Below are 27,762 nucleotides of genomic sequence, written 5' to 3'. Positions count from 1 at the left end.
TGTAGGTGAAGTGCTATAATCCGGATAATCGTGGTCGATTGATATTGAACCAAAGTTTAGTCATGCTTGACAATACATTTCACACATATTTTAATATTGAAACGGTTATCTTTAGTAATCAACTGATAGAAATTCCTAAAACAAAGTGGATCTAAGATGTTCTGATCTATAGGATAACTATTGATAAATTTTCTATACCCTGATTAAATGAGTCATTTGTTATTTAAGTACAATATTTACAAATATACACTACCTTTTTAAATAAATTGTTTTTTGCTTTGATTTTCTTAGACTAACACACAAAATCTTCAATATTCCGGAAGTGTATATATTCGCCAAAAGAATCAAATCTACCCGGATGACAAAGCAATACTTGAAATACCATGGAAGTGTACGGCTAAAAGAATATGCAATTTGAAACCGTGAGTGGTTTCAATATTTCAGCGTAATATATACACATATATATATATAATTTTTCAATGGACTCAATATTTCGAAAGTTATAAGCATATTACTAAACTGTTATCGCTACTACATTTAAAAGATTTAAGGAAAATTTAAAAATAATCATTTCTTTTCAAAGTAGCTATGAGGATATAAATGATTTATTCTACCAAAGAACGTTTCGTAAATTATTATGGAAAAATATCAGTACTAATTCCTTCTCATAAGTTTAGCTTGTTGAGGTAGACAGTTTTAATATTTTGTCTAATAGAGAACGTTCATTGTTTTCTTGGATGGTTGTGTGAAATTTGTATTTAAGAAGCCTACTTTCGACGCTTTATTTCTCTGCGCTCACCAGCATGATACGTATGGAACTTTCTAGGGATTTATATAAAGCAGAAAAAGATTTATATCACGTTATCGATGCAGGTTATCTTCCGTAAGTATTTTGTCATTTAATGCTCGAACATTGATTACAATATAGTAAACTTAATAATGTTGAATTCAATCATTTTTGTATTATATGCTATTCAACAAAATAGTTTGTTGAAAGTTAATTTTAAAGGATATTTAGGATGTATTTTAAAAGCAGTATGAATTCGTCTAATGATTTGTTTGTTCACGCTCATAGTAACAACTAAGGAAGAAAATTTACTTTTCTGTATAATTTGAACGTTACACATCCGATTTATTGGCCATTAGTGTTTCAGATGATCTATTTGTTTAAAATTAGTCAATAATCAAAGAGCGTACTGATGTTTCAATCACGTTAATCAAAAGACAAACAACAAATGATTAATAGTGTGATACACGACGTTCTAGAAAACTGGTTCCTAGTAAATAACAAATCGATTTCATAAATTATGAAACTCTTAAGTAAACCGATAATTTTGTTGATTTAGTTTCATTTCAGCATTCTGAAAAATAATTCTATTCAGATTTCACAGTAACTTTATTGACTCGGTGTGCATTGATTAGTTCACATCTAATGTTTGAAATTTATCGGGTTCTTTATTCAATATATGGCATAAAATGAAGTTTGGGTAACTTTAAAGCGTCCGAAAAGAATAATGATAAATAAGTGAGCTCGGAAAACTTAAACAAATAAAATGAAGGATTTTTGAAGACAGTTGGATACAATTACTCCACGAATCGGCTTCTGAATGTTGTTTTTAGTCACGTATCAGTTCTCGATATTGATCAAACTGTATATATTTTGGAAAGCAATAGACATAACTTTTACGCGACTGCAGCAGAGATTTCTGGAAAGTCAAGCAAAAGTCACAGATCTGAACTTTTTGTATTTCGTAGTACTTCAGTAAGGTGTTATTATGAGTTAGAGAGAGGCTACTTTCTTTTAAGCTATTAGTTAGATACTTCATGAAGCTCTCCATGATCTGAATCATCTGGCTGTAACAGAGCAAATTTTAGTGAATTTAAGTTGTAAAAAAGTATGACTTTATAGTACTGATGATAGTCTGTCCTAGTGATTACTAGTAATCACGACAGAGTATCCAACTAACCATTCATTAACCACTTAGTTATTTTGGTTCCAGACTGTAAAGGTCGTTTAACTTTATTTAATATCAGTACCTACCGTCCGACTGTTTACATGTTTTTCAACATTTCTAAGCAAACCAATCAATAAGATAACAAATCAACAAGTTAAAAATAATTTGGGACAACTGTATGTTATGAATAAGAACAATGAGATCACTACTGAGACTGGTGAAGGGGAATCGGTGTATTTAGAGCTTATATCTAAGCATGAAAAGTGTAAGTTGAAATTTGATTTATATCTGTATAAACTGATCATAAATAATAACTAGTTAATTGTATGTTATATAGAGTATGTATTTAAACTATCTCAACTTAGACTGAAGTGAATACGTCATTTGAACTCCTACTGTTATTTACTCTGTTTCTAAATGTTTTCTATACAATACATTTACCAACTACTTCACTGGATGATATGTGCTTTGTTTTCAATCACCTATCATTATGATAAGCTAATGTGTAATTAAATTTAAAGGCAATTTATTTGATGGAATAGCACGTATTTAGGAGAAACAATTCCTTAGTACAACACGCTTTCTGAATAGGTTTTACTTGTTCTCATAACTTCAAACGCACTTTCTATTTGAGCTAAAGGGATTTAATTAAGAACTAATAATTTTGGTAATTTCATGAACAAATACACATGAGTGAATGTGATCAACATTAAAGTCACAAGTCTCATCATAATATTAAATAACTGAACCAATGCAGAGGTAAACTAGCTTAATTTTCTAAGATAGTTCAAAATTAAAAGTCTCATATACATCTCTGTTGTTTAACAAAAAGTGGAAAGATGTAGATGTAACCTGAATCTTGATAACTGCATACTCGTCAGGATTTCTGAGTCAAAAAGGAATTCGTTTCAGTTAACTGGTTGTTTTTCGCGGATGGTGAGTATGAAAATCACTAAATTATATTTTCGTATGATTTACTGAGTTACATAAATCTGTCAAGAAGTCAAACTTAGCTTCAGTAATACAATTTGGTAATGTGAATTTAATCTCTTTCTACATTAATTTTATGCAGTTGTAGTGTTGAAAAGTTCCTTCTTTTTACATGTTACATATTTTATTTATGTCTTGCACAATTTAGTTAGTTTGAGTCAAACAGTTATCTCATACAATCCAGATAATGCAATTATTATTATTTCTTAGCACCAATAAACAGAAAGAAATTTAGATTATGTGAATATTTCTGGGTCGCATAACTTTTGTCCTAACGTATAGTTATTAGAAGTTACTTTCGTCTTTTTAAAGGTAGTTTGTAGGCTATAGTGACAGAATATATATTCCTTCGGAAGCAAAACGGTAATTAAAACCATTTCAGTGGCTAAAATACATTACTAATGAGCTTAAAGCATTTTCAAATAGTTAACAACTAGATTTCCACATATTCTAGAACACTTGAGGCTAGTTATTGAAGGTTCCTACCACACGGTTCGAATCAAAAGAAATATTCTGAGTGACGTTATTACTTCATTGAGCTTTAAAACTTAATATTTGCTTAACCTTAATGTTGGAAATTACAATTTAAAAGCATTTTGGTTCAGTATTGATAGTAAATGTTTTTTTATTCACAGTTGTCATAAGCACAAAAATGTGCGCAGTAGCCAGCCTGAAATTTCCAGAGAGCTTCAATTCTGAGTCAGTTATTGACATTCATTTATGTCAAGCATTTTACCAATTCAAGTAGGTTGATTTTTGAGTTTATTAATTACTCATTTGTGGAAGTAAGCTGTATTTTTCTGCTGAACAGTAACTAATGTCGTGTAGTTTGTTTTTTACTGTTTGATCATACTCATCATTCAAATGTTTGGTATGCCAAGTTATATAACATATTGTCAAGCTAAACAAAATTTGTTGTTTTAGATTAAAAACCGAGTCCGATGACAAAACCTTCTTTGGGTTACAAAATTATCATGGGACAAGCAGGCGGGGAATCGAATATAATTAGAGGATCAATTAATAAATTTGTCGATCAACTAATAACATCCCTGATTATAGAACCTATTGATCTTGAGCTAGATCTGCTGGTATAGTTATTCTTAAGGTTGTAAAGATATACCTCTGGAACGTCTCAATAACCGTGAAATATCGGTGTATAGCTTTATGTTTGTTGACAGCTAGCTATCGCTAATAAAATTGAAAACTGGTTGGTAAAATGGGTAAACGTGGCTGTTATATCTCAAAGTTGAAATATTTTACTCGATCGACCACAGAAAACTATGCACTCGTGAACAGTGACTTTTTATTCATGTTGTGAGTTTTATACTGAGTTTGTTGAAGACTGAGTAGCCCAATGGTAAGTCTTTTGAAAACAATCCTTTAAAAAGCATGTAAAAGAGAACAATATTTATCATAATTATTATTATTGATAAGTGCAGAAATATAAGTAAGTTTATTTGAAAGCTATCTATTAATCTGTCACATGTTCCAGCTTAACGAGAATCATCAACTGTCAATTTTTTAAGTGTTTACTGTTGCAACCATAGAATTCCATTAGTTCTCATAAAAATTTATTTTTGGTGTAAACTTACTATTGCTGGGATGTTTCATAACATCTTTTGAGATTTAGCTCTTTGATATGAAATTTCGCTAGATTATAGTCTGTAATCTGTCACAGAAGTCTTGAAATTTCGTTTGCAGCGAGGTTCGGTAAAAACATTCCCAAATGTCAGGTTAAAAATAAACCTTTTGATTAATTACAATATACGTTTTGATGTTGTTTTCAGTTTTGTTTCTCTCTATATGCGTTTGGCATTCTTTGACAGGTTGCGAGTTTTATTACGGCTGTCTTCTTCTAGGACTGTTTTCACGTTATTCTCAAATATCACAGCTATGATTAATTTTCTCCCCATTTATATTCTTATCCTTTATTTACTGAATCAAAATGGATAGCTGAAAAATTATACCATAAATTTATTGGGTCAAGCATTAAATCACCGTGACATATGAATAACTCACTTGTTCTTATTCACTGCCAGGAAGACTGTCATTAATCACTAGGATAGCTAAATGAAATTTTGTTTGACCTCAAATTCTGTTTAAACAGTTCGATGCAGTTCATATGGTCGATGACATTCAAACAGTCGTTCGTTTGTTGCCAGCACTTGCTTAAACAATTAATGTCTAATTTCACTATAATTATGCTATGTGAATGATTTATGGATAAATATACTCATTAGACACGAGATTTATGAATAAAAACATTAGTCAATGAGTAATAAAATATGTATTCATTTCACTTGGAATAATGTTGTTAATGGAATTTAATGGTTATAAAACAAAAATAATCAAGCAATTTAAACTTTAAATGATTACCTTTCGTGAATTCGAAACATTGTTGGACGCACTGAAACTCTACAAACTCAAACTAAGAACATACTATTAGGCCGTTGTGTCACTTGGCTGATTTAGTAAAATATTGGTTTCTTTAAAACGAATGTCATTTGGAAACACAAAAGTGTTAACTGAACTTAAAATTCACGAGATAATGAAAACCACAACGTGACAGTAATTTAATGAGTTCGAGTTCCTGTAAAAATGGCAAGTATCTCTGTTCAACCTCAGGAGTTATTATGATTATGGTAACCATATTCGTATGATATTATTCTAGTAAAAGTTACCTATCCTACAATTTTATAGTAAATACCTCTATTGGATCATCATTAAATAATACCTGTAGACTTGAAGATAATGATTTCTCGTTGTTTAAAGTTTTATTGCCAGTCTATTCATATCTGGCACTCATTAGAATGAGATTAGTTAAAAAAACGAGTCTTTAGAATATCTGTAGTTCGGTTGTATGTCAACCACTGTACATAAGACCTGTTGTTTGATGTTTTGAGATGATCAATAACTTTCATAGGTTTAAACTAACATTTGAAATGTCTTCATATAGGAATGATATTCGAAACGCTTCAAATGTTTTCGAGTAGATTAGAGTTGTGTTGGTGAGTGATAATAAGCATCAGGTTAATTAAATAACATGCTGCCGACTCTTGACTACATTCAGTAGTGACTGGAATCAAAGTACATTTTGCGCATTTAATTTTGCTTAAATTCTGTTTTTAAGTTATGGTATCAAAATTAGAACTCTATACATGTCATCTACACAGTATTGTTTGCAAGATTACTAAGCTGCCTTCTCTTCAGTGATTTTAATTTGACAAAGTTTAGTAGGAACGATAGGCTGAGGACACACAGTAGATGTAAAAGAGAAATGCGCACTGCTGAGGAGTCCCACAATAGGACGAAACGGTCGTCCAGTGCTACCAGGTTTTCCATGGTGGTCTAGCCTCAAATGACTCATGATCTCAACTGTTGAAATTACTACAATCTTCACAAAACCCCTTCTGATACTAATCAACATATGCTCACTAGTGACTGGCTTCAAGAGATATATCCTGGAGTTCTAGTGAGAAGCAGTGACCAGTGGAGTTCAACCGGGTCAGTTGTGAGGTAGTAACTCAATGATGACAATAATGGGTGTGTCTCTCAATTTCGTGAATTAGTTGAAGTTAGACATTAACACTGTTGGGTGCCGGCTCAGTGGCCTAGTTGGTTAGGCGCCTGGCGCGGGACTGATAGGTCCTGGGCTCGAGTCCTGCGAGACGGGTCGTGGATGCGCGCTGCTGAAAGGTCCCACAATAGGAAGAGACGGCAGTCCGGTGTTTCCATGTTTTCCATGGTGGTCTAGCTTCAATTGACCCATGACCTCAACTGTAGGAATAATTACGTATAGCTAATATTGAGAACATAAAGCTAACCTTTCAACGCAGACTGATTGATCCATTGTCAAGTTTTTTTCAGTCTAGAAAAGCATATGAAAGTTTTTTAACCAAATAAATTGGATATAATTTTTGTCAGGAACATTTCTGAGCTTATTAGATATATTTTTCCTTTTATTTAGATATTACGGCACAGTTGATTCGTATCATAATCAAACAATATTTATTAGTGATATCCCTACCCGCATTCAGAACAACAATAGGTCATTTTATCGACAAAGTGAGATATTTCAAGCTGACCGACTTATCCCCCAACAAAATACTGTATATTATATTTGTCATGTTCCTCCATTGAACGCGTCATTGGAATATCGCGTCGACAGTAGCACGATACAAGTAAGTATTACAATAAAATAAACCATATATATAAGTTTACAGTACTTAACTGATTTTCTTATTTTAATTTACCGACTGAAACAAACATTGGGTGGAAGAGAGTGTAATTCAAGCAGATCACAGAGTATGACATCGTAATTAGTATACTAATTATTACCTATAATTGTGTGCAAAAAGGTTAATTGTCCGATTAGTATCTTAACAGTTAAACATAGATAAATAGATGTCGACCTTACGTAACATCACTAAAATCATATGGTAGATTTATTTACTCTTGCTTTTTAATAGAAAAAATTATTTTGAGATGCGATATCTCAAATAAAATTTCACTGTGAATTGATATCATTCAGAGCATAGCATCAATCCCATTCCGTTACCACTAAAAAAACAATAGAGGTGATTTTGAGTGTCAATCTTAACTCTAACTACCTTCATTATCTTAAGGAATCCTGCTTATAATGTTCAAGCATAACTGAACTTTTAATCAATTGTTTTCTACAGTTTTAGAGAATAACCAATACAATCAGTGGGATAATTGGTGACTTAGAATTCTCTATTTGTAATCCAAAACTACGGAAATGGCTTTATTGGTTCCCAAAACAATGGAATTAGTTTTTTATTTCTATTGTTATTTTACAAACTGAATGAACAATTAACCTGAACTATGGATACCAAAAGAATAAAGACTGTAGGAATCTTTAAAATGGGAGTTTACTCTAAAACCTGAATTAGAAGCACACAATAAGAAATGACCCTAATTTCTAAGATGTTTTTCTAAAAAAAATTATTGATGTTAGTGATATTCTCATACATTCATATGCTGAACTGGCATGGATATGTAAGTAAATTATGTGAAATGAATGAGAGTTGATATGAATATTGGTCAGTGAATGCTTATCAAACGAAATGCTTTGTTTCTGAAAGTAAACTTTTAAGGTTATGGTGAAGGCTAACCTGTTAAGTACACTCTCTTTTAGTTAAAAAAAAAGACTTTTTCAAGAGTTAATTCCATGAGCTGGATTTCTTATTCATGAAAATAAAATTAATGTAAGCCAATAAGATTAATTTTTTAGTTAGATTATATCTTTTGATTGAGTTGATTGTAGGGGAGTTAGAAGAGGGAGCTAGATGACAATACGTATTGGTGATAGCCTCTAAATGTTTTAAGCAAATTGACAGGGCAAAAAGTACTTTAACATACTTTCCATGTTCTAAAGGATACGAACCAGTGTAAGTTAAGAAAGCTTTTCAAGCCTATTTTGTCATCGAAATATTATAAGGTTTTAGAAAGCCCTAACATAGATGCATACTGAGATGAGTTTCTGATCATATAATCAGCAAGCTTCCAAATTAGAATATGAACAAATGAATATCAAAAGGAGAAAATAAATCCTTTCTGAAAAATAAAATGGTGTCTTATAGTGTTTAAATGATATGATTTACTGTCAAATTCAGTCACCTAAACAAAAGTCTAACGCTTCTTTAAATCGGAAGAATCAAACAGACGGCTCAGAAACCGATATTTTCTAGATTCTTGAGTAGATAGTTTGTATTTACAAGAGGCCACGATTAGCCAAACTGTGAGCATACGGACAATGACCTTCGTCAGGAAAAGAATTCAGTTAGCAATTGAAGCTCACTCACAAGGCACCAATGGCATAATAGACGATAGACTAGTTCGATTTCGATAAATACTCATCAGAAGTGCCTCTACACCCAGTTTTCTTAATAGAAAGTTGACAATAAAACTGCAACCTGAAAGATAATCGAAAATCCGAATGAAAGCTCTCATAATGAATATAGAACGTAGGGGTACTGTCACGGAAATCTTGAGAATTTCAACATCTCTCATGAAAACTCTTCATTCTTCCAAGCGCTGTATTGTCTTTTCAAGAGTTCTGATCAGTCATGGATAGGTATGACGATTAGGAGTATTTGAATTATAGTACAAACTAAGAATCCCAGAAATAACGCATTTGGATCAAGAAGTACTAGGTAAGCACGAACGAATGTACTATATTTGGAATTCGAAATCAAGCATTCAACAAGTACAAAGGAATCGTTAGTTCATTCAAACACCACAATAGGTTAAGGAAACTTTTTGGCTTCGTACCACTATGATGTACATTTTAGGGTTAACTTTTTCTTGTGCGGAAGGTTACATTGGCCAAAAGCAAGAACACTTTTCAAACGCGTCTCAGAACACTACCCGTAGTGAATTTAAAGCGAAATCCAAAATAATCAACAGCTCAATGTAGAAACACCTCATCAAATATGGGCACGTTGCTTGACTAGAATTATCATTTAAAATAATCTACGTTATCGAAAGAATAGAATCAAAAACTTATACACAGTTCAGTAGTTCAAGCCCGAACTCAGTGAGAAAAAGCAACACATGGAATCACTACTTCTCCAATGACCTTAACAAACCTTACAGGATACTTTTTTCTATACTACTGTTTTATTTCTGAATCTATAATCAGTTACTATTACCCTTTAAGAAATGTTCATATTCATTATCAAATTATTATTATTGTTATTATTATTATTATTATCACCTTTACGTTTTTCTTTTGTTCTTCATATGTGCTATGTAGGCAAATATCTTTCATATTTCCAATCAGCAAATTATTTTAATCTTACTATTTCATTCGAGATCATTACGCAACCTTCTTTTGATATTTGTGATTTCCGATGACTTCACAATACAAGCTATTTTATTCTTCTGTCGACTCACAAGTTTATCACGTCACTACAAATATAATTGTACAGCTGTTGTAAATGATGTCGACGTAAAGAAAATTTTCACTGAATTATCTCTATTTCTATTCAGTGACACAATGAATTTCCTTTGTTAATAAAAATGTGCATTTATTGAATATATTCATATCGAAACCGAGAGGAGTTCTATTTCAGTCTAGGGATAGGATTTTATGTCCAACTGTGTTCTGCTTCGTTGGTCTAGGAAAATGAAACCTAAAATTGTCGTTCCTAATTTGATAATATATTAAAGATTATGAATTATTTAGAGTTTAATTTTGAGTACAGAGTTGCCTCCTGGTTAGGTGGTCTTTATTGTAATTTATTGACCAATGAAATATAATTGTGGGTTAATTAAGCTTACCACAATGAAACTGTTGAAACATTTTATCCTCTGGATTACCCTCATTGTTTTTTTTCATTTTTAAAAATATTATGAAATGTTAACGATAGCATATGCAGAATGAATTGTAGTATAAAACCAATATGCTTTTTCCTATATACTCAGACCATCTTAAATGCTCAATTCTTAAATGTTTGCATTTATTTTAGGATTGGTGTGGTATATCAAACAAGCGAATAAAGTTATCACCAGCCGATCATTTATTTATCACGAAACTGAATATAAGAAATTCAAGTTCATCTCATCACAGTAAGTTACTGTAATTTCGACTGTGCTACATCCGCTTGAATAGTATTTATTTCAGTTGATTAAAACTATCGATTAGTCTGCGCGTGCATACATGTTGGTTCTAGAACACTTTGTTAATCCTAAAGCATTTTGTAGTGTAAATTAATATCAGTTGTAGAACCACTGAATACATTTTTACATACATTTTTATGGCTAAGACTATAAATTCTCTCAGTGTTTATAGTTTAATTTCAACAATTAGGCTGAAATCTAATTTCCCAAAATTAAATGCTTCATATCTTGGAACTGCAGTTTATGTATAATACAATGCGACCATCATTAGCTTTGTCGTGCCCAGCTTGGGATATTTTAAACGTCTCTTTTTCTTATGAAAACTTGAACATTTCAGCTTGAAATTTTGCCGCTAATAAGCTCTGTTTGATTCAATGTTTTATTTAGGATTGTGGTTTTCAAGAAAACGATTACAAAGAACTGAATAATTCTCTGGAGGTTCCCGATTCTCACTTGTTCTGCTGCTGTTTCAGACCCTATTTTAACGGCATTTGTCCATATATAAACTATTGTGACTTAATTAGTGGAATGAAGATTTTGTATCATCAGCTATAACATCCACTTTTTTTTAACTACATAGTTCGCCAACAAAGTCTTGGTTCAAAAGTTAGTTATTGTCTGCTAAAATGATGGTTTTAAGTATTCCAAACATTTTATTATTGAAATAGTTTCAGCTCTATATACATATGTTAGCTGGTGTTTCGTCACTTATGCTGTGACTTAAATGTTCTTGGGCTCATCTGTCAAGAAATAAGCTATTTATCTACATCAGAGTAATTAATAATGTAAATAATCTTCATGCAATATGGATGTCATATAATGTTAGGGCACGGGGTTAAACACCCTTTAAAGTTACTAAGTAGGGTGTATTGTAGTAGCTACGTACACCATTTCCAATATACTTATTCTTTTTCAAACGGAATTTTGCTCTTAACGATTTTACAATCCGACACTGCCTACTTCAGTTTAGCCCGACCGTTGATTCTACCTTGACGTGGTGGTCGAGATCGCCTACCATGATGAACCAATCGGGCTACACTGGCTGAAACAATCGTTTCTCAGGGTCCTGCCATGCCAGACAAGTCAGTTGTAGAGCGGTAAGACTAAAATCAGCAAACCTGATTTCCGAGGGAGAAGTTGTACTGCTGACTGTACAGAGGTGTGATATCAGTAAGGTGTTTCCTTCAGACAATCGGCATGACAGCGATGCTGCCTTCCCACAAAGGAAGGGTGGGGTCAGGAAAGGTCGACCTTATCCCACGAATATCCGTCTCCGACGGTAAGGTTCCAATAAGTATGGAGCTAACACAAAAATTCCCCACTAAAAGGTCTCAAGCAGTTGTCCTTTGAGCACTGCGGTCACGCCCTCAGGTTACTAAGACCACCACTAATCATATTTTATTTTCAGGTACCTCTACAAGAACTCTTCCATGGTGTGGGCAACCGGGAAGTGATAACCGTCCTTATACCTCTAACAGCACTCAAGATCACTGCATTCATAATCAATCTCCCTCTTCAATTCCTATTATTCCCCCTACATGGGCTTCCAACTCTAAGCCTCCTCTTTTAACTTCCTCCTCAAGTGTCATCATGGCCAATGATTCTAGCGCACTGTCCCAGGCCTACTGAAACTTTTCTCTAAACTATACATTAGAGCCTTCAACGTACATACCCTATGTCAAATCGGCCAGTAGGTCTCCTTGAATAAGACCCTAAAATCTCGTACCATTGATGTGTGCTGGTTATTTACTTGATCCAACCTAGTCAAAACGGAGAGCCGACGGGACACACTCTCCGTGTATCTGAACTGTCATATGTACGCGTGGCACTAAGTACGAGGGTTGAAAAAGCACTATTAGAATGGATTTCTGTTAAGAGTCGCCTATGTGCTGTTCGGCTAAACTGTTATGTAAGAATCCTGAAGAATAGGGACACACGTCGTTGCCTTTTCGTCGTTTCTGCCTACGCTCCCATTTACTGAAGCCCGGATGAAGTGAAATATGACTTTTACAGAAAGCTCTCTGAACTGCTTCATAAAACTAAACGATCAGATATAGTGCTTTATAGCATGTGACTTTAATGACCAAGTAGGTAGATTAAACCAAACAGAAAGACATTTGGATGGGTATCTTAGTAATCTGGCTCAGCGAACATATAATGGTGATCGTCTGCTGCAGCTGTGCCCAGATAATCGTTTACTTTCAACAAACATCGTCTAACATGGCGACCCCCTGCACCAAACCAACGACGGGCTCAAATAGACCATATTGGAGAAGCTCGATGGAAGGCTGTCTCGCGTTCTAAAACGCCTGCTTGGACTTCGATCATGCTCTAATACTATCACGCATTTGCTTTCACCTCACTAGACGCAGATAAACCACGTTAAGAAAACCAATTAGAGTTGAACTCAGTGACAAGAAAGCCAAAAGTCTATTCCAGGAACAACTGAGATCACACTTGGGTAGTTCTAAAAACAAGACTGACCCAGATGTTGCTTGGAAAGATATACAAACAGCTGTGTAAACAGCAACGACATCTATTAGTGATTTAAACCAGAGTTACGAAAAACCAGTGAATTTCTATTAAGTCTATTGCACTGATAGATTCTCGTAAACTCATTCCATCAGGCTAGGAACATGATGAAGAGTGTAAGCAAATCAAATTTAGGTTAACCAAAAGTCTACGTAACGATCATAAGCAGTAGTGGGCAACGAAAGCAAAAGAGATAGAAAAGGTAGCGGCTGTAGGTAACACAAGACAGCTTTTCAGACTAATAAAAGAAACCGGAATTAAGAATTTAAATGTGAGGCAATCGAGGGAAAAGATGGCACTCTTACCTGCTCTCAGTCCAGACGTTTAGAACGATGGGCGGAGCACTTTAAGGATCAGTTCAGCTACTGTACAACTACCCATCATTCCCAAACAGTCTGAATGGAACATTGAAATGGACCCCTCGACTCTAATTGAAGTCCAAAGTGCTATAGGTAATCTGAAACAAGGAAGAGCAGCCGGTCCAGATGGATTAACTGCAGAAGACTTTAAGTATGGTGGTCCAGTTTTAGCGATTGGTTTGACTAATATTTTAGCTAAAATCTGGGATCTGGATGTAATCCCATCTAACTGGTACCAATCACTGATCGTCCCAACATATAAGAAAGGATCAAAATCTTCCTGTGATGACTGTAGAGGGATAAGTTTAACTAATATAGCGTCTGAAATACTAGCATCAATAATTATCGGGTGCCTAACAAAGACTCGTGAACTGCAAACACGAGAAAACTAGGCTGGCCCACTATCTCCATTTTTGTTCGATTTCATCATGAACCTACTACTGGAAATGACGTTCTCGTCGATTGAATTTTCGAGAATCGGTCCCCTACCAGGAGGTCCATTTATTGACTTGGAATACACATATGAAATATTCGTGTTTGGTGATGACGCTGATAAAATGCAGTCTTTTGGTAGCATTGAGCAACAGTGCGAAGATGTTTTGGATACGTTTCTTTTTCTCTAAATGTAAATTGTTGCTTCAGGACTGGCCTGAGTGGACACCTGAACTAAGGATAGGGAGTGACAACTTCACTTATCTTGGAAGTCTGGTCAGCCTTAATGAGTTGGTGTCTGACGAAATCTCTGCACGGATTCAGAAAGCTCGTTTGACTTTTGCCAACTTATATCACCTATAGCGAAGGTGATATATCTGTTTACCAATCAAGGGAAGAGTATACTGCACAGGAGTTCGTTCTGTTCTACTTTACGACTGCGAAACGTGGCTATTAAGAGTAGAGGATACTCGTAAGCTACTAATATTTGACTACAGATGCGCTATAGAAATATTGCTCGCATCTGCCGGGAACACCGAGTAAGTGGTAGTGAGGTTAGACGCAAGTTATTAGGGAATGATGGTAAATCATTTGATGAGGTTGTGGATTTTCGCCGACTGAGATGATTGGGCCACGTGTTGCGTATGCCTGAACACCGATTACCACGACGTGCAATGCTAACCGGTGTTGGGAATGGTTGGAAGAAAGTTAGGGGCGGTCAAACCAAAATGTGGCATCAGTTCATAAAGCCACTAACTTCTAGTCTGAACCATGTTGATAGATGCAGACTACTTGGTTGGGGTGCACGTGACTATCGTAACCAATGGTTGGAGACTCTCAGTGACATGGCTCAGAATCGATCACAATGGCGTAGGTGCATACACCTTTTGTCTTCTCTTAAACCATGAGATTAAAATTACTTCATACATTTTCTTTCTAGTAATTAATTCTTCCTCTCTGTATCACATCCCTTTATACATTCTTTTTTATATATTACCATTATTGAATAATTGCTTCTATGAATTTAGTGTTCATCTTGTTGTGCTAATGAGGTGTGGCAACTTGGAGCAACGCATATATTTGCCTGGTCCCACGTTGTAGCTAAATGATTGACTTTAGTTTGGCCGACGAGGTGGTATCATTAATCCTTAACTTCGAAACAGTGATGGAAGGACCAGCAAATAAACCTGTAATCGGTAACTGAGTTACATAAATTAATCTAACTATTTAAAATTATTACCTGGGGATAATTTGACCAGTGTTTACTGCTTACATTTTACTTTAATATCCCTGTATTTTGCAATGGCATCTATATCTCCCAATAATTAGATAAATTCTCAATAATCTGAATTCGCTCACAGTAATTTCAACTTAAAAACTTTGTCCAACTCTTAACCTCATTATAAAAGTATTAGTTTTCCAGATTCTTGAGGGTAGTGATTGGGATACTCTAGAGTATTAACTCTGACATGAGCACAAGATGGCTTACTATCAAGAAGGCGAATTATAACTAAATCATTTCTCTTAACACATGTCAGACACCTTATAACTAGCTTAACGATATCCACTGAGTCTATAGTAATACACAGTGTGTACTGACAACTTTGATTGAGAATTAGTCTCATCAATGTTCTAGATTCACCTTACTGCTAAGTGCTAAAAATAGGACACCCAAGTCATATTTTTGGCTGATCCGCTAAAACATTTTAATTCGCATTATTAATACGTCTCATAGTTTGATGATTATTTCTTAATTCCTTGATAGATTTTGTTCAACACTGAAGATGTAAATGTAGGATTATTTACTATGCGTCAATTAATCCCTCTTACAAATTTGAAACGGCTACTGAGGTTGTTTTGACTTTCCCCTGATCATTAATGATACCTTACTTATTACTAAAGTCTGTGAAACACACACACCATTTTTATGCAAGTAAATACATTTTAGGAGTACATTATGTTCAGAGAGGTCTCACACGATGTTTGGAATACTCGTAACCAAAGTCAATTTACTGACATCATGTGAAAACCAAGACTATTTTGAAAAAGTCGTTTTAATTAAATCTCCATTTGCCCACATGCTATCACAGTTATTGGAGTCTTAGGCAGTACTATCAATAACTGACCCAAGCAAAAAAAAAAAAACCTGATTACAAGCAGAATTTCAACTCAGTTTACTTTCCTGTAACTATCAAAATAGTGATATGTAAAGTCTTGTGACTCATAAGTCAATACCAAATGTTAAGTCAACAAACAAAATCTGAATTCTAAGCTGGACTATGTGGCGTCCACTATTTCTTCGAAATCATAGTATCCCCAAATAAACCAATTACCCACTTGATCAGATCTACAACCTTGAGTTGACAATCCCTAATTGGTCTGCTATCTGTAAGCCATTTTCCATATCCTAAATTGAGTTCAAAATAAGTAAGCAGCATCTGCTACATCCAGAGAAAAGAAGTAATTTACACACGGAATAAAGGGTACAAAATAGTTTCCGAAATCGAGATCTACGGGTAGGCACACTGTAAAATATTTCTGTACCGCTGAGTCCGATTTTGAGCCACATTACTCAAATGAACTAACTTGAGCCATTCATTATTCACTCATCAATATGGCTCAGGCTAACAATCGGTAGATTCCCCTAACTTTTTTTATTAATGTTCATTGATTTTTCAATCATTTTGTTCCATATATTATCTACTTGATTAAATAGATCTTATCAATTCATTCGTCTAATGTTTCTAATGATAGATTCAAGTGATGGTTTCCTAAATAATAGTTTTAAAAATGTAGTTACGGTAACTAAGAGCGACTGCATAAGGCAAGAAATTCCATCGTTTAATAAATCAGCATATGAGTGTCAGTTCAAACTACTTTTTATACAAAGCAACCTGATAGAGAACATGACAATATGGTTTTAACATTTCACTCACTGGTACCCTTTGTCGTGTGGTTTTGTCACTGGAGAGCCTCCTCAATATTGCGATAGAACATGGGCTCGGAGTTACCTCCTACCAAGCAATGTACAAATTTACATGAGCCCAGTCAGGGTTCACTCAACGAAAACTATTCTGTTTTGAATTAGCATATGAATAAAAATAATTTAATCTATTGGGATGATATTGTTCATGATAATTATCTAATATATACTTAAGAAAACACTCAAAATATATGAAAACATTTGAGTGTTCACATCACCTGTTATATTAGCGTATTGTGCCTATATCATAAGTTTTTAATTTAATCTTATACATGGAAAGGTGACCTTTCTACGCCTATCTGTCCCTTCATCATTTTTGTTGTTCAGTAGAACTATGGTTACACATTCGAATATTAACTTACTTCCTAAAATCATATTTTGTTTAGTAGAATATTTTTCACAGTATTATTTTTGAGATCATGTATTTAGGTTAGGCTTACTAGGGAGAAATGGGAATAGTTTTAAAAAATTGAAGTACTACATCACGTGACTACTTGATCGAAAGGGTGTTTTATGATATAAAATTATTTAAAAATATGAAAGCATGTTCAATCAGATGGTACAGAAAACTTGAGATATCTGATGATCTTCAGTCATATAGTTCATATAACTAAAAACTTAACAGTATAGAAAACAGTTACAATAAATACAGTTTATTTCTCATCGAAATAGAAGGGATGATGGTATGGTGAATTACATTCTTACGTAACGATTTTTCCATCATAGATTTTATAAGACTCCGTTCTTAATAAAGATAAAAGTGAGAGATTGAAAGTATCAGTAAGCTAGCTAATCAGTGGTCATTAATCATGTAAATCTGCAGTATGGCCACCATAGTAGTCGAATTTATTTAATAACCAAAAAATTATCATTTAAGTTAGATCCAAAATTGGTTTACATTCCCTTAAAAAGAAAGTAATATAAACCATGTAGGAGAATCAAAATCATGTTAACGAGTTGGAAATGGAATAATTAAGTTCAGATAAAGACCCTGAGTATTTAAATATACTGTTAGTCTATACATTTCATCTACTGAAAACCGTATGATCCTTCGCAGGAAAGTCAATTTAAAATTATTTCTAAAAAGAGTGATGAGTTATATATATATATATATATATATATATATATATATATATATATATATATATATATATATATATATATATATATATATATATATATATATATATATATATATATAAACAACTGTTGGATTACACCCAGTTGAAGTCAGATTTACAGGTTGAACGAACTGTCTCCAACTAAAACGCGGGAGTTAAGTGTTCCACATCTAGTATATCCTAATTGGGCTTAATCAATTTAAACTTTCTAACGTCAGCTTGTAAGAGAAAAACTGGAATGTTTATTTCTTGCAACATCAATCTGTTAGTAAGCTTTTCTTTTTCAACAAGTTTAACTTTTTATAAAGAGTTTTCCTCACAATCAGTCATAACTTATGCTACTGATTTTATCAAGATTATTAAACCATTGAAATATACGGGCTATAGCGTTTACTTTTATACTTGAGTTTGCAAAAACTAACGAGATGTGTCTGCTGGAAATTAAACTCAACAGATCCTCATTCAATCAAATAATTGCTACGAACAGAATACTTGTTATGGTTTTCCCTTCAAAGGAATTAGTGACTTAAGTAAGGAGATAGGCAAAATTTCTCACCATTATCCAAGATTTACATTAACATCTAAGCCAACAGATATGCTTATAAATATGTATATTTGTGCGCAAATATGTATATATGTGTCACTGATATCTATACTTGAATAAGTAAAAACTAATTATTCCTTCAGTGATTTTGACCAAAACTATGCTGTAGAAAGGATGTTACTAACACAACTTGCAAAAATTCTTCAAGTTAAGAAATTATTTCAGAGAAATATTTATGTTCCTCATTAAGTAATTTAACAAATAATTATTATTTATCAGTATGGTGTTGTGGAGATTGTTGAATTTTATTGAAATCATGAACCGATCTAAGTTAGACCACCATTGAAAACCTGGAGGCAATGGGGAACCGTTTCATCCTAGTATGGGACTTCTCAGAAGTGCTCATCCGCTGCATTATCACCATTGGTCGTCGGCTCAATAGTCTAGAGGTTAAGCGTCCGCGCTCAGGCTGAGGATCATGGGTTCGAGTCTCGCATGCAAAGTCGTGGATACTTAATGCTGAGGAGTCCCATACTAGGACGTGATAGCCTTCCAATGCTCCCAGGATTTCAATCATGGTCTTAGATCGGTTTATGATTTCTATGAAATCATTATTTATCTGGTCCTAAGTAATAAGCGAAACTACGTTTATCTTGTTGAACGTACGTAGTGTTTGGAGGTTGTTGTTAAAACTTCAGACTCAATATTGTCGGTGGGAATCTAGTTGTGATGAGTTCTTTATAAGGGTGTCTTGATATGTGAGACTTATGTCGCCATAAGCATTGATCAGTTTGGTAGATGAACAGTTAAAGTTGTATACCGTGATTTTGCTGACTTATTTCATCGTCGTTCATCTATGTAAATGGTAATAAATAATGCAAATTAACTGATTTGCCAAAAATGAATGGACTTCACCTGACTTTACATCTTATCTGTTGAGTAAGGAACAGTGAAGCTGTCCGACTGAGTAAATTGAAATAAGTTGGGAGCGATTTGAAAGTGTGATCTAAAGGTTTAAAACCGAGTATTTCAACGACTAACAGCCACCTAACCATTAGGCTAACCGTAAAAATGTCTTTTTATTTTATTACGAAAAAACAATAATCTAAAGCGAATTCCTATTGTAAGGTTTTAGTTTTCCAAATAGTGAATCAGAAAGAAGTATCACACAACTGGAGTGGTATGTATATTATTATTACCAAGCATGAGGAAAGAAAATAGGTGAAGGATAAATACAAATGGAATAAACTGAACTTAAATGAATCGTAAAGGGGAATTCATGCACTGTCAATTAGTGAACTGAAAAACTTGGGGTATTTGGGCAAGTCTATTTTACTGAAAGGAACTTCCTGTATTAAGCCGAAATACCAGGAACAATTTTGTGAGAATTACTGTTTTATCGTGGTACACTTTACAGCACAAGATAGGTTTATTTACTAAAAGCAAACTAATCGAATAATTTTATCCCGACTTCAAAATTTTCGTCCGGCTCATCAGATTAATAATAGTAACAGCTAAGTTATTATTTACTCAAATGATTTTCGATAAATTGGTCGATTCGAAAACAGATAGCCGTATATAGGCGTTTACTGAAGAAGGGTGAGAAAAGCAAAGAAGAACTGGTTACTTATTTCTCTTCTCCAAAAGCTTTGCCTAGTGCACAGACTCACCAAAATGAGACTGAACTTAGAGTCATCACATAAAGATTCTGTCAGGATCTAAGGACCCATCATTTAGATAGTCACAACGTTTATTATCAATTGTCTACGATTTATACTATTATTAAAAGTTGTGGATTAATTTTTTTTGTATTTTCAGTCAAATGTTCTCTACTATCGTGTCTCAGTTTGAACCAAGTGACTTTTATCTGCTGCTCCTTGCTACTGACGAATTTAACTGTATGTTTAACAGTAATCTGGGTGTGCAAACGTAAGCAACAGTTAAAACAGCATCAACTTCAATACACCTTTAGTCAGAACCTACATGCGAAACAGCTGTTAAGTGATTCACTGAGATGTTCCATTTTATCTGCTACTACACCACAAAAAATTGGCGGAACACAGCAGCAACCAGTTTATCATAATGAGTTTGGGGCGTGTTTGGACTATGAAGTCTACGATGAATTTGAACCATCTAGCCGTACTAATTGTCCAAAATGTATGGCTTCCATGATAGAACAAATTAACCCCTTATTACCTTGTCAAACAACAAGAAGCATCAGTCAAGTGTCGGTGAAAGACTCATTGAAACAGCCGTCAAATGAAGATCTTATCTACCTTAGTTTTTTGAATAGGCATTCAATAACAGCTCACCCAAACTGCAAGGTACAACCAATATTGGAAGCAATGACAAATAAACCAACTGAAAATTCTAATATTTAGTTTGAATTTAGATTTATCGATAAGTGATGGAAATGATAATGAAATAGGACATAATTAGATAATAACACTAAGTTTTATAGCTGCAAACAAAATACTTATCAATGTCCTTCGATCGTCAGTATAATAAACATATTTCCATAAAATGTTTTTCTGAGTAAAAGGTTAATTATATTATCTAACTGGAAATTATATAGCTGAAATTTCTCGAAGTATCTAATCACTAAGTAATGCTCTTCATGCTGGTTGACATGCTACATTGTCTAAGTGAGCAAGTAATACCTTTTAAATGTAGTATTATCTTCAGACAAAACTGAGAAGTACACAGCATACTAACGAAGTGTTTTCTAACAAACTTGATGAAAACAACTTCTGTAATCTAGATAATCAGTTGGTCGTAAAAGTCACAGAAAATGGTACACATGTCTATCAGTCCATATTGTCACCATATCAAGAGAAATTAACAAGGTGAGAACCACATCAGGGGAAATAAAAGTATCAACTGTAGCGGAAAGACAAACATATATTATATAGTTTAAGAGAAATGTAAGGGACGATACGAAATTTAGAGTAAGATAGAGAATGGATGCATTTAGGATCAGTTTCAGGCTGTCAGTCAACGCCAGCCATAAATGAAGACCATTTCATTGAAGAGGTCTGGGAGTATATTTACATGTTTTGATGCTACGCAGTTCAATACACAATAATCCCATGAAGTGACTGTCTTTATAGTACTCCTCCTAGTCTTCTCCAAACCTGCTACTTTGCTACCTGAGTGGTTGGAAGGCTTATTTAGTATCGTTACGTTTCAGCTCCAAGAGGACGATAGACTTGGTCAGTACATTAACTCCCACGTCTGAGACATCTCTAACTCTCGCATCTGCCGATCCCAAACTCTAGTTAAGAGTTAGCTGATCACCAAAGCTAGCATCCCACACATTAATGGTTAGACTGTTTCCTGTGGTTGCCAAGAGGATTTATTACCTTTACTCGTGAACTGGGGTCAGCGACCGCAGCCATTCTTGTAAAATTATGTTTATCTACCAAACGTAAGCTAACATCGTAACCTAACAGTTGAGAATTGAACACCAAAACTAAAGGTCTCTACAAGTCAGCCCGCAGTGGTTTAGTGTATCCCCTTCACAGGATAATTCCTCTAGTCCCTCTTTGGATCGGAAGGACGATTTTACACTCAGGAATTTAATAAGCGGTCCGCAGATCTTTATTTATGAATAAGACTACTTGCTTTTTTCAAAGTATTCTGCTCATTATTAAGGTTTTTTGAAAGTAAACTTAGTCTATCTTTTCCAAAGACAATTTCGCAAACTTTAAGCTCAGTTCTATTAGGCGGGTCTAATCAGTTGTCTAGTGTGATCTAATTGATTTGCTGAAACAAGCATGGAGTTTAAGTTGCATCAGATAAATTTTAGTATTGGGAATTCCACTATAACATCAGCTCTTATGAAACCAATTCGTAGTCATGTCCCAAACTAGGAAAGCAATTAGCTAGGTTTTCTACTGTTGACTATTGAGGCTTCGGTGAAGATTCAGAAAGAAACATGATTTTATGCAGCTTTGGTGACCGTCCTGTCGGTAGAACGCCAGCCACTTAAGCTGGGATGTAGTATCTATTCGTAGTCACCGACTCTTGGATTGCAAACCGCCAAGTTGGAGTACCCGTGACAATCAGGTTCAATAGTTTGAGGTCTTATGTGACAAGGCTAAGAATTGGTCTAAATGGTAAAATGTGTGCTTTTTTCTCCTTCTAGATTTAAATTAACAGTATTATTTCTCACTCTTATCCGAGGCATCAACCCCTGCTTCTCGAAACATATTCTACTTAATCGTTTTAGCTGTTATTGATACTATTATTGTCTTGACTACTTTGCTCGTCACCTTTATCTCACTGTGATGATGCAATGTGGCGAATTCGCTCGACCTACTAGTACTAAGTCCTAAGTAGATAATTGCTGAGTAATAACAACAATCAAGAAAAGTCGATGATAAACATACTTATGTGGTAGGCCAACTTACCAAGCTGTATGTCGATTATGACCTGATTAGATGTTTTGTTAACAAACCTTAATTTTTTTACCAAGGAGACTTGTTCTGATTAGAAAATGACTATCCTTTAAAAACAGGATTATCGAATCTGTTTTTATTGAATATACGTGACCATATAAATCATAGTCGCTAACTACTGATAGCTAAATTATGTAATTTCATGTGCTTAAAAATTAATATTGCATCTTCGTTTTACTACAGATATTAGTCATCAAAAATAATTGAAAATACTATGCAGACCAAACGCCACAGTTCACACCGATGTCCAGTGGAGTGTATTGGAATATAGAATCATCCACAATAACAATCACCAGAAACACTTTAACTGGTCCTAGGTTTAAAATCCAGAAAGTATACGTTTGAAAGTCCAAAATACTATTAAAACAATCATCAAACAAGCACAATATAGCTGCAGAGTCAGGAAATTAAGTACCAGAACACAACAGTAATGTAAGGGAAAAAGAACAGTTCTAATATCTAACATATAGTTGAAGACAAATACCAATAGAATGAGTGGTTCTTTAAAATAGCATGAAATACAAATACAAATAAATCTTTTATATACCCCTGAAAGAGACTAGAAGACTACTAATCCAAGAGTGTTTCTGAAAATAAACATGATGATTCAGTGGAATATGCTTTCTACGACAACAAATAGTGCAATGATAATAGTAATATCTAGGAATAAAATAATTCGAAAATATCACGTTCGGTGCAGTAATCCTGTTAGATAACAATAACAATATCTGGAGTGAATAAGTATTCCCAACAGAAAAGGTCGCGTTTATATTATTTCATGACTGAATACATAAAGTATGAGTTTATAAACCATATGCCTTCCACATCATAAGTTCGAAATAGGAATCCGAATCTATCGACGCACTAACACCGCTGTAGTAATTCAGAAATTCTTCCCAGGTAACCTGAAATAGTGCAATTAAAAATATCTCAGTAAGTTCACATTCAAAAGTCATTCCCATGTGGACATTCATATTTGCAAAGGATACCATAACAAAACTAACTCAAAAGTCACATTAGGGTAACAGGAGTGAAGACTACGTGTTTGCTTACAATTACTATAACACATGTAATACTTCTTGAAACAAAAATATGGTATGACGAGGACACCAAGAAATTTACAAATGCCTTAGTGATAAGATGCAAACTGACACTAGAAGCAAGCATGCAACAGTCTTCAAACCCATCTCTCAAACCTCTGATTTATCTTGATGAACCGCAATAGAGTCTTCATTCTAATGACAGTCAATGATCAATACAAATTCAGTACATCATGTTTTTGATTTGGAATTAAGGTTTCCAAACGTCTGTTGAAAGACACCGAGATTCTAACCATATGGTTTATTAATAGTAATGACAATAAATATGCCCTTATTTCCTCTGTACTTAAATCACAAGGCCTGTGTAAGTAAATAAGACCATAAACTGAGACAATCTTCTGGTCTTATTAATGCTGAATGACATATTAATAGAATGCCACCCTGTGAAGTTATGAATGTTACTTTACTATGGAAACTATCAGTGAACATATTTACAGACTGAAAGTAGTAGAGATCATGTACTTAACGGTATTCGTTTTTCAAAGTAATAATCGTACACATCAGTCAAACAACTCAACGAAATGTGTTCTTAATATTCAGGCATTTTTCTCAAAAACAGTACTTATGAGTTGATTACATTTCATTTCAATAGTGCACCAAGAAGTATGTTACACTAGACGAAGTAGCATCAGTTTTTAAAAAATGGAATCAGAGATATCATAGTATTAAGGGGACTTGGTGCATTCCCTCTTTTCATAGAACATGTAGTAAGATGACAGCTGGGATATATTTCGAGTTGTGTCCGGTACCAGTTAAAGCCACTAAATATCACGATGGCCAGAACTCAATCATGTCAATACACAGTGGTAATTTCCCTTTCAGAGCACTAAAATGAACTTTGCATTTTCAACAAAAGAGCAAAACTAATATTATCAGATCCATTCAACACACACCAACACAGCAAGACTAATATCGTGTCACAAGTAGTACATGTCAACGAATGTTCCCTTGGTTTTTACTGTACATTGGTCGACGTTGTATATCATAGTGACACCCAATAACTGGTCACATAAGTTAATGAATACATACCGATGACATCTAGAATGACAGTGAAAATATCGAGTTTAGAGAAAATAATACTACAAAAAACAAGGTTTCGTGATTTGCGATACATACGACATTGTTTAAGCATTTGACAAAAGAGGATATAATTACTTCATCGGCTATGCCTTTTTTCCTTGCACTAATATACTATTACTTCACATACTACACTTTTATGTCGCTATGCTGATATGGTATGGCAACTTGGTGCACTCAACTAATATATTTGTTCCTCAATGGTGCTCACGTTCTCTTTGAGGATCCCTTTGGATGAGTAACATTACCATTATTCCAGAGTGATGGAACACTCAGTTGATTATAGTTTTTAGTTAAAGTTGTTTCCACACTACCACTACGTAGAGTGGGATAAATTCTCTGTCTGCCTGTGTCCAGTATTTTGGGCGAATTTTTAGGTTTACAATTGACGCATCATCAACCTCAGACTGCAGCGTTGACATAAAATATATTCCAAAAATCTAGGAAAGAATTACCGTCTTGGCAATAATAAGTAACTTTTGACCAAATCGGCTTCTTTTCAACCGCTCTCAACCAGGAATTATCTTGCCCGTAAGATCAAACCTTCGGGAAACCAAAAAATTTAAAAATACCTTAAGTGGTACCTAAGTGGTATAACTACAAATAATGTTATGGAAAACAGTCTCTCCTAAGCTTACCAACAAAAAAACTAATTCAGTCAACTGTAAAACTATAAACCGATATGTCACAGTTAAAAAATCATCTCATCAATGTTCACAGGACTGTCATGCGACTAATAACACCAAAGTGTGGTTCTGGGCGTAAACATCAGGTTAGTGATGGTGACGGGTTTTGCTTGGTTTCTTATAACAATCATAATCTTAATTACGAAATATCATACAACTCCAACTAAATTAATACCACTAAGATAATTGACTCTAAACTAGTCACAGAGATACACAAAATTGCAAACGTTTGGTAAGATTTAAAGATTTCAATAAACGTGAACAAACCAAATTACTTACGACACCATCCACAGACTTCTCGTTTTCAAATGTTTTTAGAAACTCTCTTAGAACTTGATCTTCAGTCGCTCTCCCAGACGTGTATTTGGCATCATATTTAACTTGATACACGTTGTGTAGATCATCCAACTGAAAGGGAGTTGTTGAAAAGTCACTCAAGTATTGTTTTCAAATTCCACAACTTCACATACTAAATTGTGAGACTACTTATTTTACTATGGCTTCATGTGAAAGATTCTTACAAATGATAGCATTACTAGGCTTACTACCGTTCTGTTAACTTTGACGTATAGTGTCGAAGCCGTACCTGCAGTAATGCTTGGCTAGTGAGGAGTGAAACAAAATAACACTTGGACCTCTGTTTGAAATAAAAAGCACAAAACGTAAATCATTATATAACTACATAAAGTCAGCGTCGTAAAGCATACAGATTTTAGTCAGATAAATCTAATAGTGTCACCTAATAAGAAGCTGAAGATGTTCAACCTAATACAATCGCGTTGATTTGCCATGCCCTATACCATTGTCGCATAAACCATATACAAGTTATCCAACTAATACTTTCTAATTGCAATGACAAATGTATGATCTGACCATTTTCTCGTAGATTAAACCTAAGTGATCCCTATAAACAAGGTATTTACCACAAATATCTTCCATTGTTGAAACATATTCCGTGCTTTGTACGAATATTAACGCTGCTTATAATACTACCATAGTTTAATTACCGTAATTTTCCCGTCCCCGGTTTTGTCCATTTTATTGAATGCCTTCCTGACAACATCTATTCGTGAATTTGACATTGGTGGCTAAAGAAATAACTGTACAGTACTTAGCAAACCTACGCGTAAAGCACGTAGAAACTCGTCGAAAATTATTGTACCACTGCCATCCTTATCTACCATTCTGAAAAGCACATCAACCTCCTCTGGAGTTAAGTTACAGCCGAAATCATGGCAACCCTTCTTGAACTCTTCTTTAGATAAAGACTTGCTCCCATCGTCATCCATGATACGAAATTGTTTCCCAAATCCATAGATACCATTCGCTCCACGCAACAAGCATTGACATCTGAGTTTTTCCAGTGGGTCTTTGGTCGAAGTAAGTACTTTACGGACATTTGACTGTAGGTCACGGATGTCCGCCTCACTAGCGGTCATATTTAACGTTTAGCCCAAAAACAAATTAGTGCGTTAGTGACTACTACTTTGCTATTTATTATTGTATACATTATAACACAAAAGTTCAAGGAACAGCGTCCGTTTTTATTGGTTTTATTCGTCGTGGAAATGTTAAAGGATCTTTTACTTTAAAGAGAGCGTTTGTTTAGAAGTAATAGATCAATAACACCTAGGGCTACAGACAGGTTTTTAAAAAAATTTCAGTTTCAGTCTCGGAAGGATGGAAGGTGAGTAACTTGTTTTTGCCCTGATGATAGGATCTCTCAGTTAATACAGTTTTCCTTAGAACGTATCCACATACGGAACCATAATTAAGTGTTTATATGAGGAGCTTCAATCGTTGATTCGACGTGGAAGTCGACAGTCACTTAACAACAATTTATTCTGGGGCTGTGAGATTTTTTGTGGTAGCATTATAA

General features: G+C 34.3%; 2 protein-coding genes across 3 annotated transcripts; one reads left to right on the top strand and one right to left on the bottom strand.

The window, feature by feature from the left end:
- MS3_00001130 (uncharacterized protein) lies at positions 1-21,913 on the top strand. The gene is made up of 7 exons (XM_051208635.1): positions 1-145; positions 292-422; positions 2,078-2,220; positions 3,581-3,689; positions 6,913-7,126; positions 10,439-10,538; positions 20,379-21,913. The coding sequence occupies exons 3-7, from the start codon at positions 2,139-2,141 to the stop codon at positions 20,939-20,941; spliced, it is 1,068 nt and encodes a 355-aa protein (XP_051071025.1). The 5' UTR covers positions 1-145; positions 292-422; positions 2,078-2,138; the 3' UTR covers positions 20,942-21,913.
- Positions 21,914-22,131: 218 nt separating this feature from the next.
- On the bottom strand, positions 22,132-27,367 carry MS3_00003254 (uncharacterized protein; the record flags this gene model as incomplete). Of its 2 annotated transcripts, XM_012943871.3 has the most annotated exons (4): positions 22,132-23,925; positions 26,163-26,291; positions 26,891-26,971; positions 27,008-27,322. In XM_012943871.3, 4 exons carry the CDS (start codon positions 27,320-27,322, stop codon positions 23,824-23,826), a joined length of 627 nt encoding a protein of 208 aa, XP_012799325.1. In that variant the 3' UTR covers positions 22,132-23,823. The 2 variants fall into 2 exon arrangements, with proteins under 2 accessions (XP_012799325.1, XP_051071024.1); XM_051210997.1 differs by having other exon boundaries at positions 25,653-26,971; positions 27,008-27,367.
- Positions 27,368-27,762: the final 395 nt, after the last annotated feature.

The sequence above is a fragment of the Schistosoma haematobium genome, chromosome ZW (assembly GCF_000699445.3).
Source record: "Schistosoma haematobium chromosome ZW, whole genome shotgun sequence".
Taxonomy (NCBI): domain Eukaryota; kingdom Metazoa; phylum Platyhelminthes; class Trematoda; order Strigeidida; family Schistosomatidae; genus Schistosoma; species Schistosoma haematobium.
Note: the sequence above shows the minus strand (reverse complement) of the source record. Positions and strands in the feature narration are given on the sequence as shown.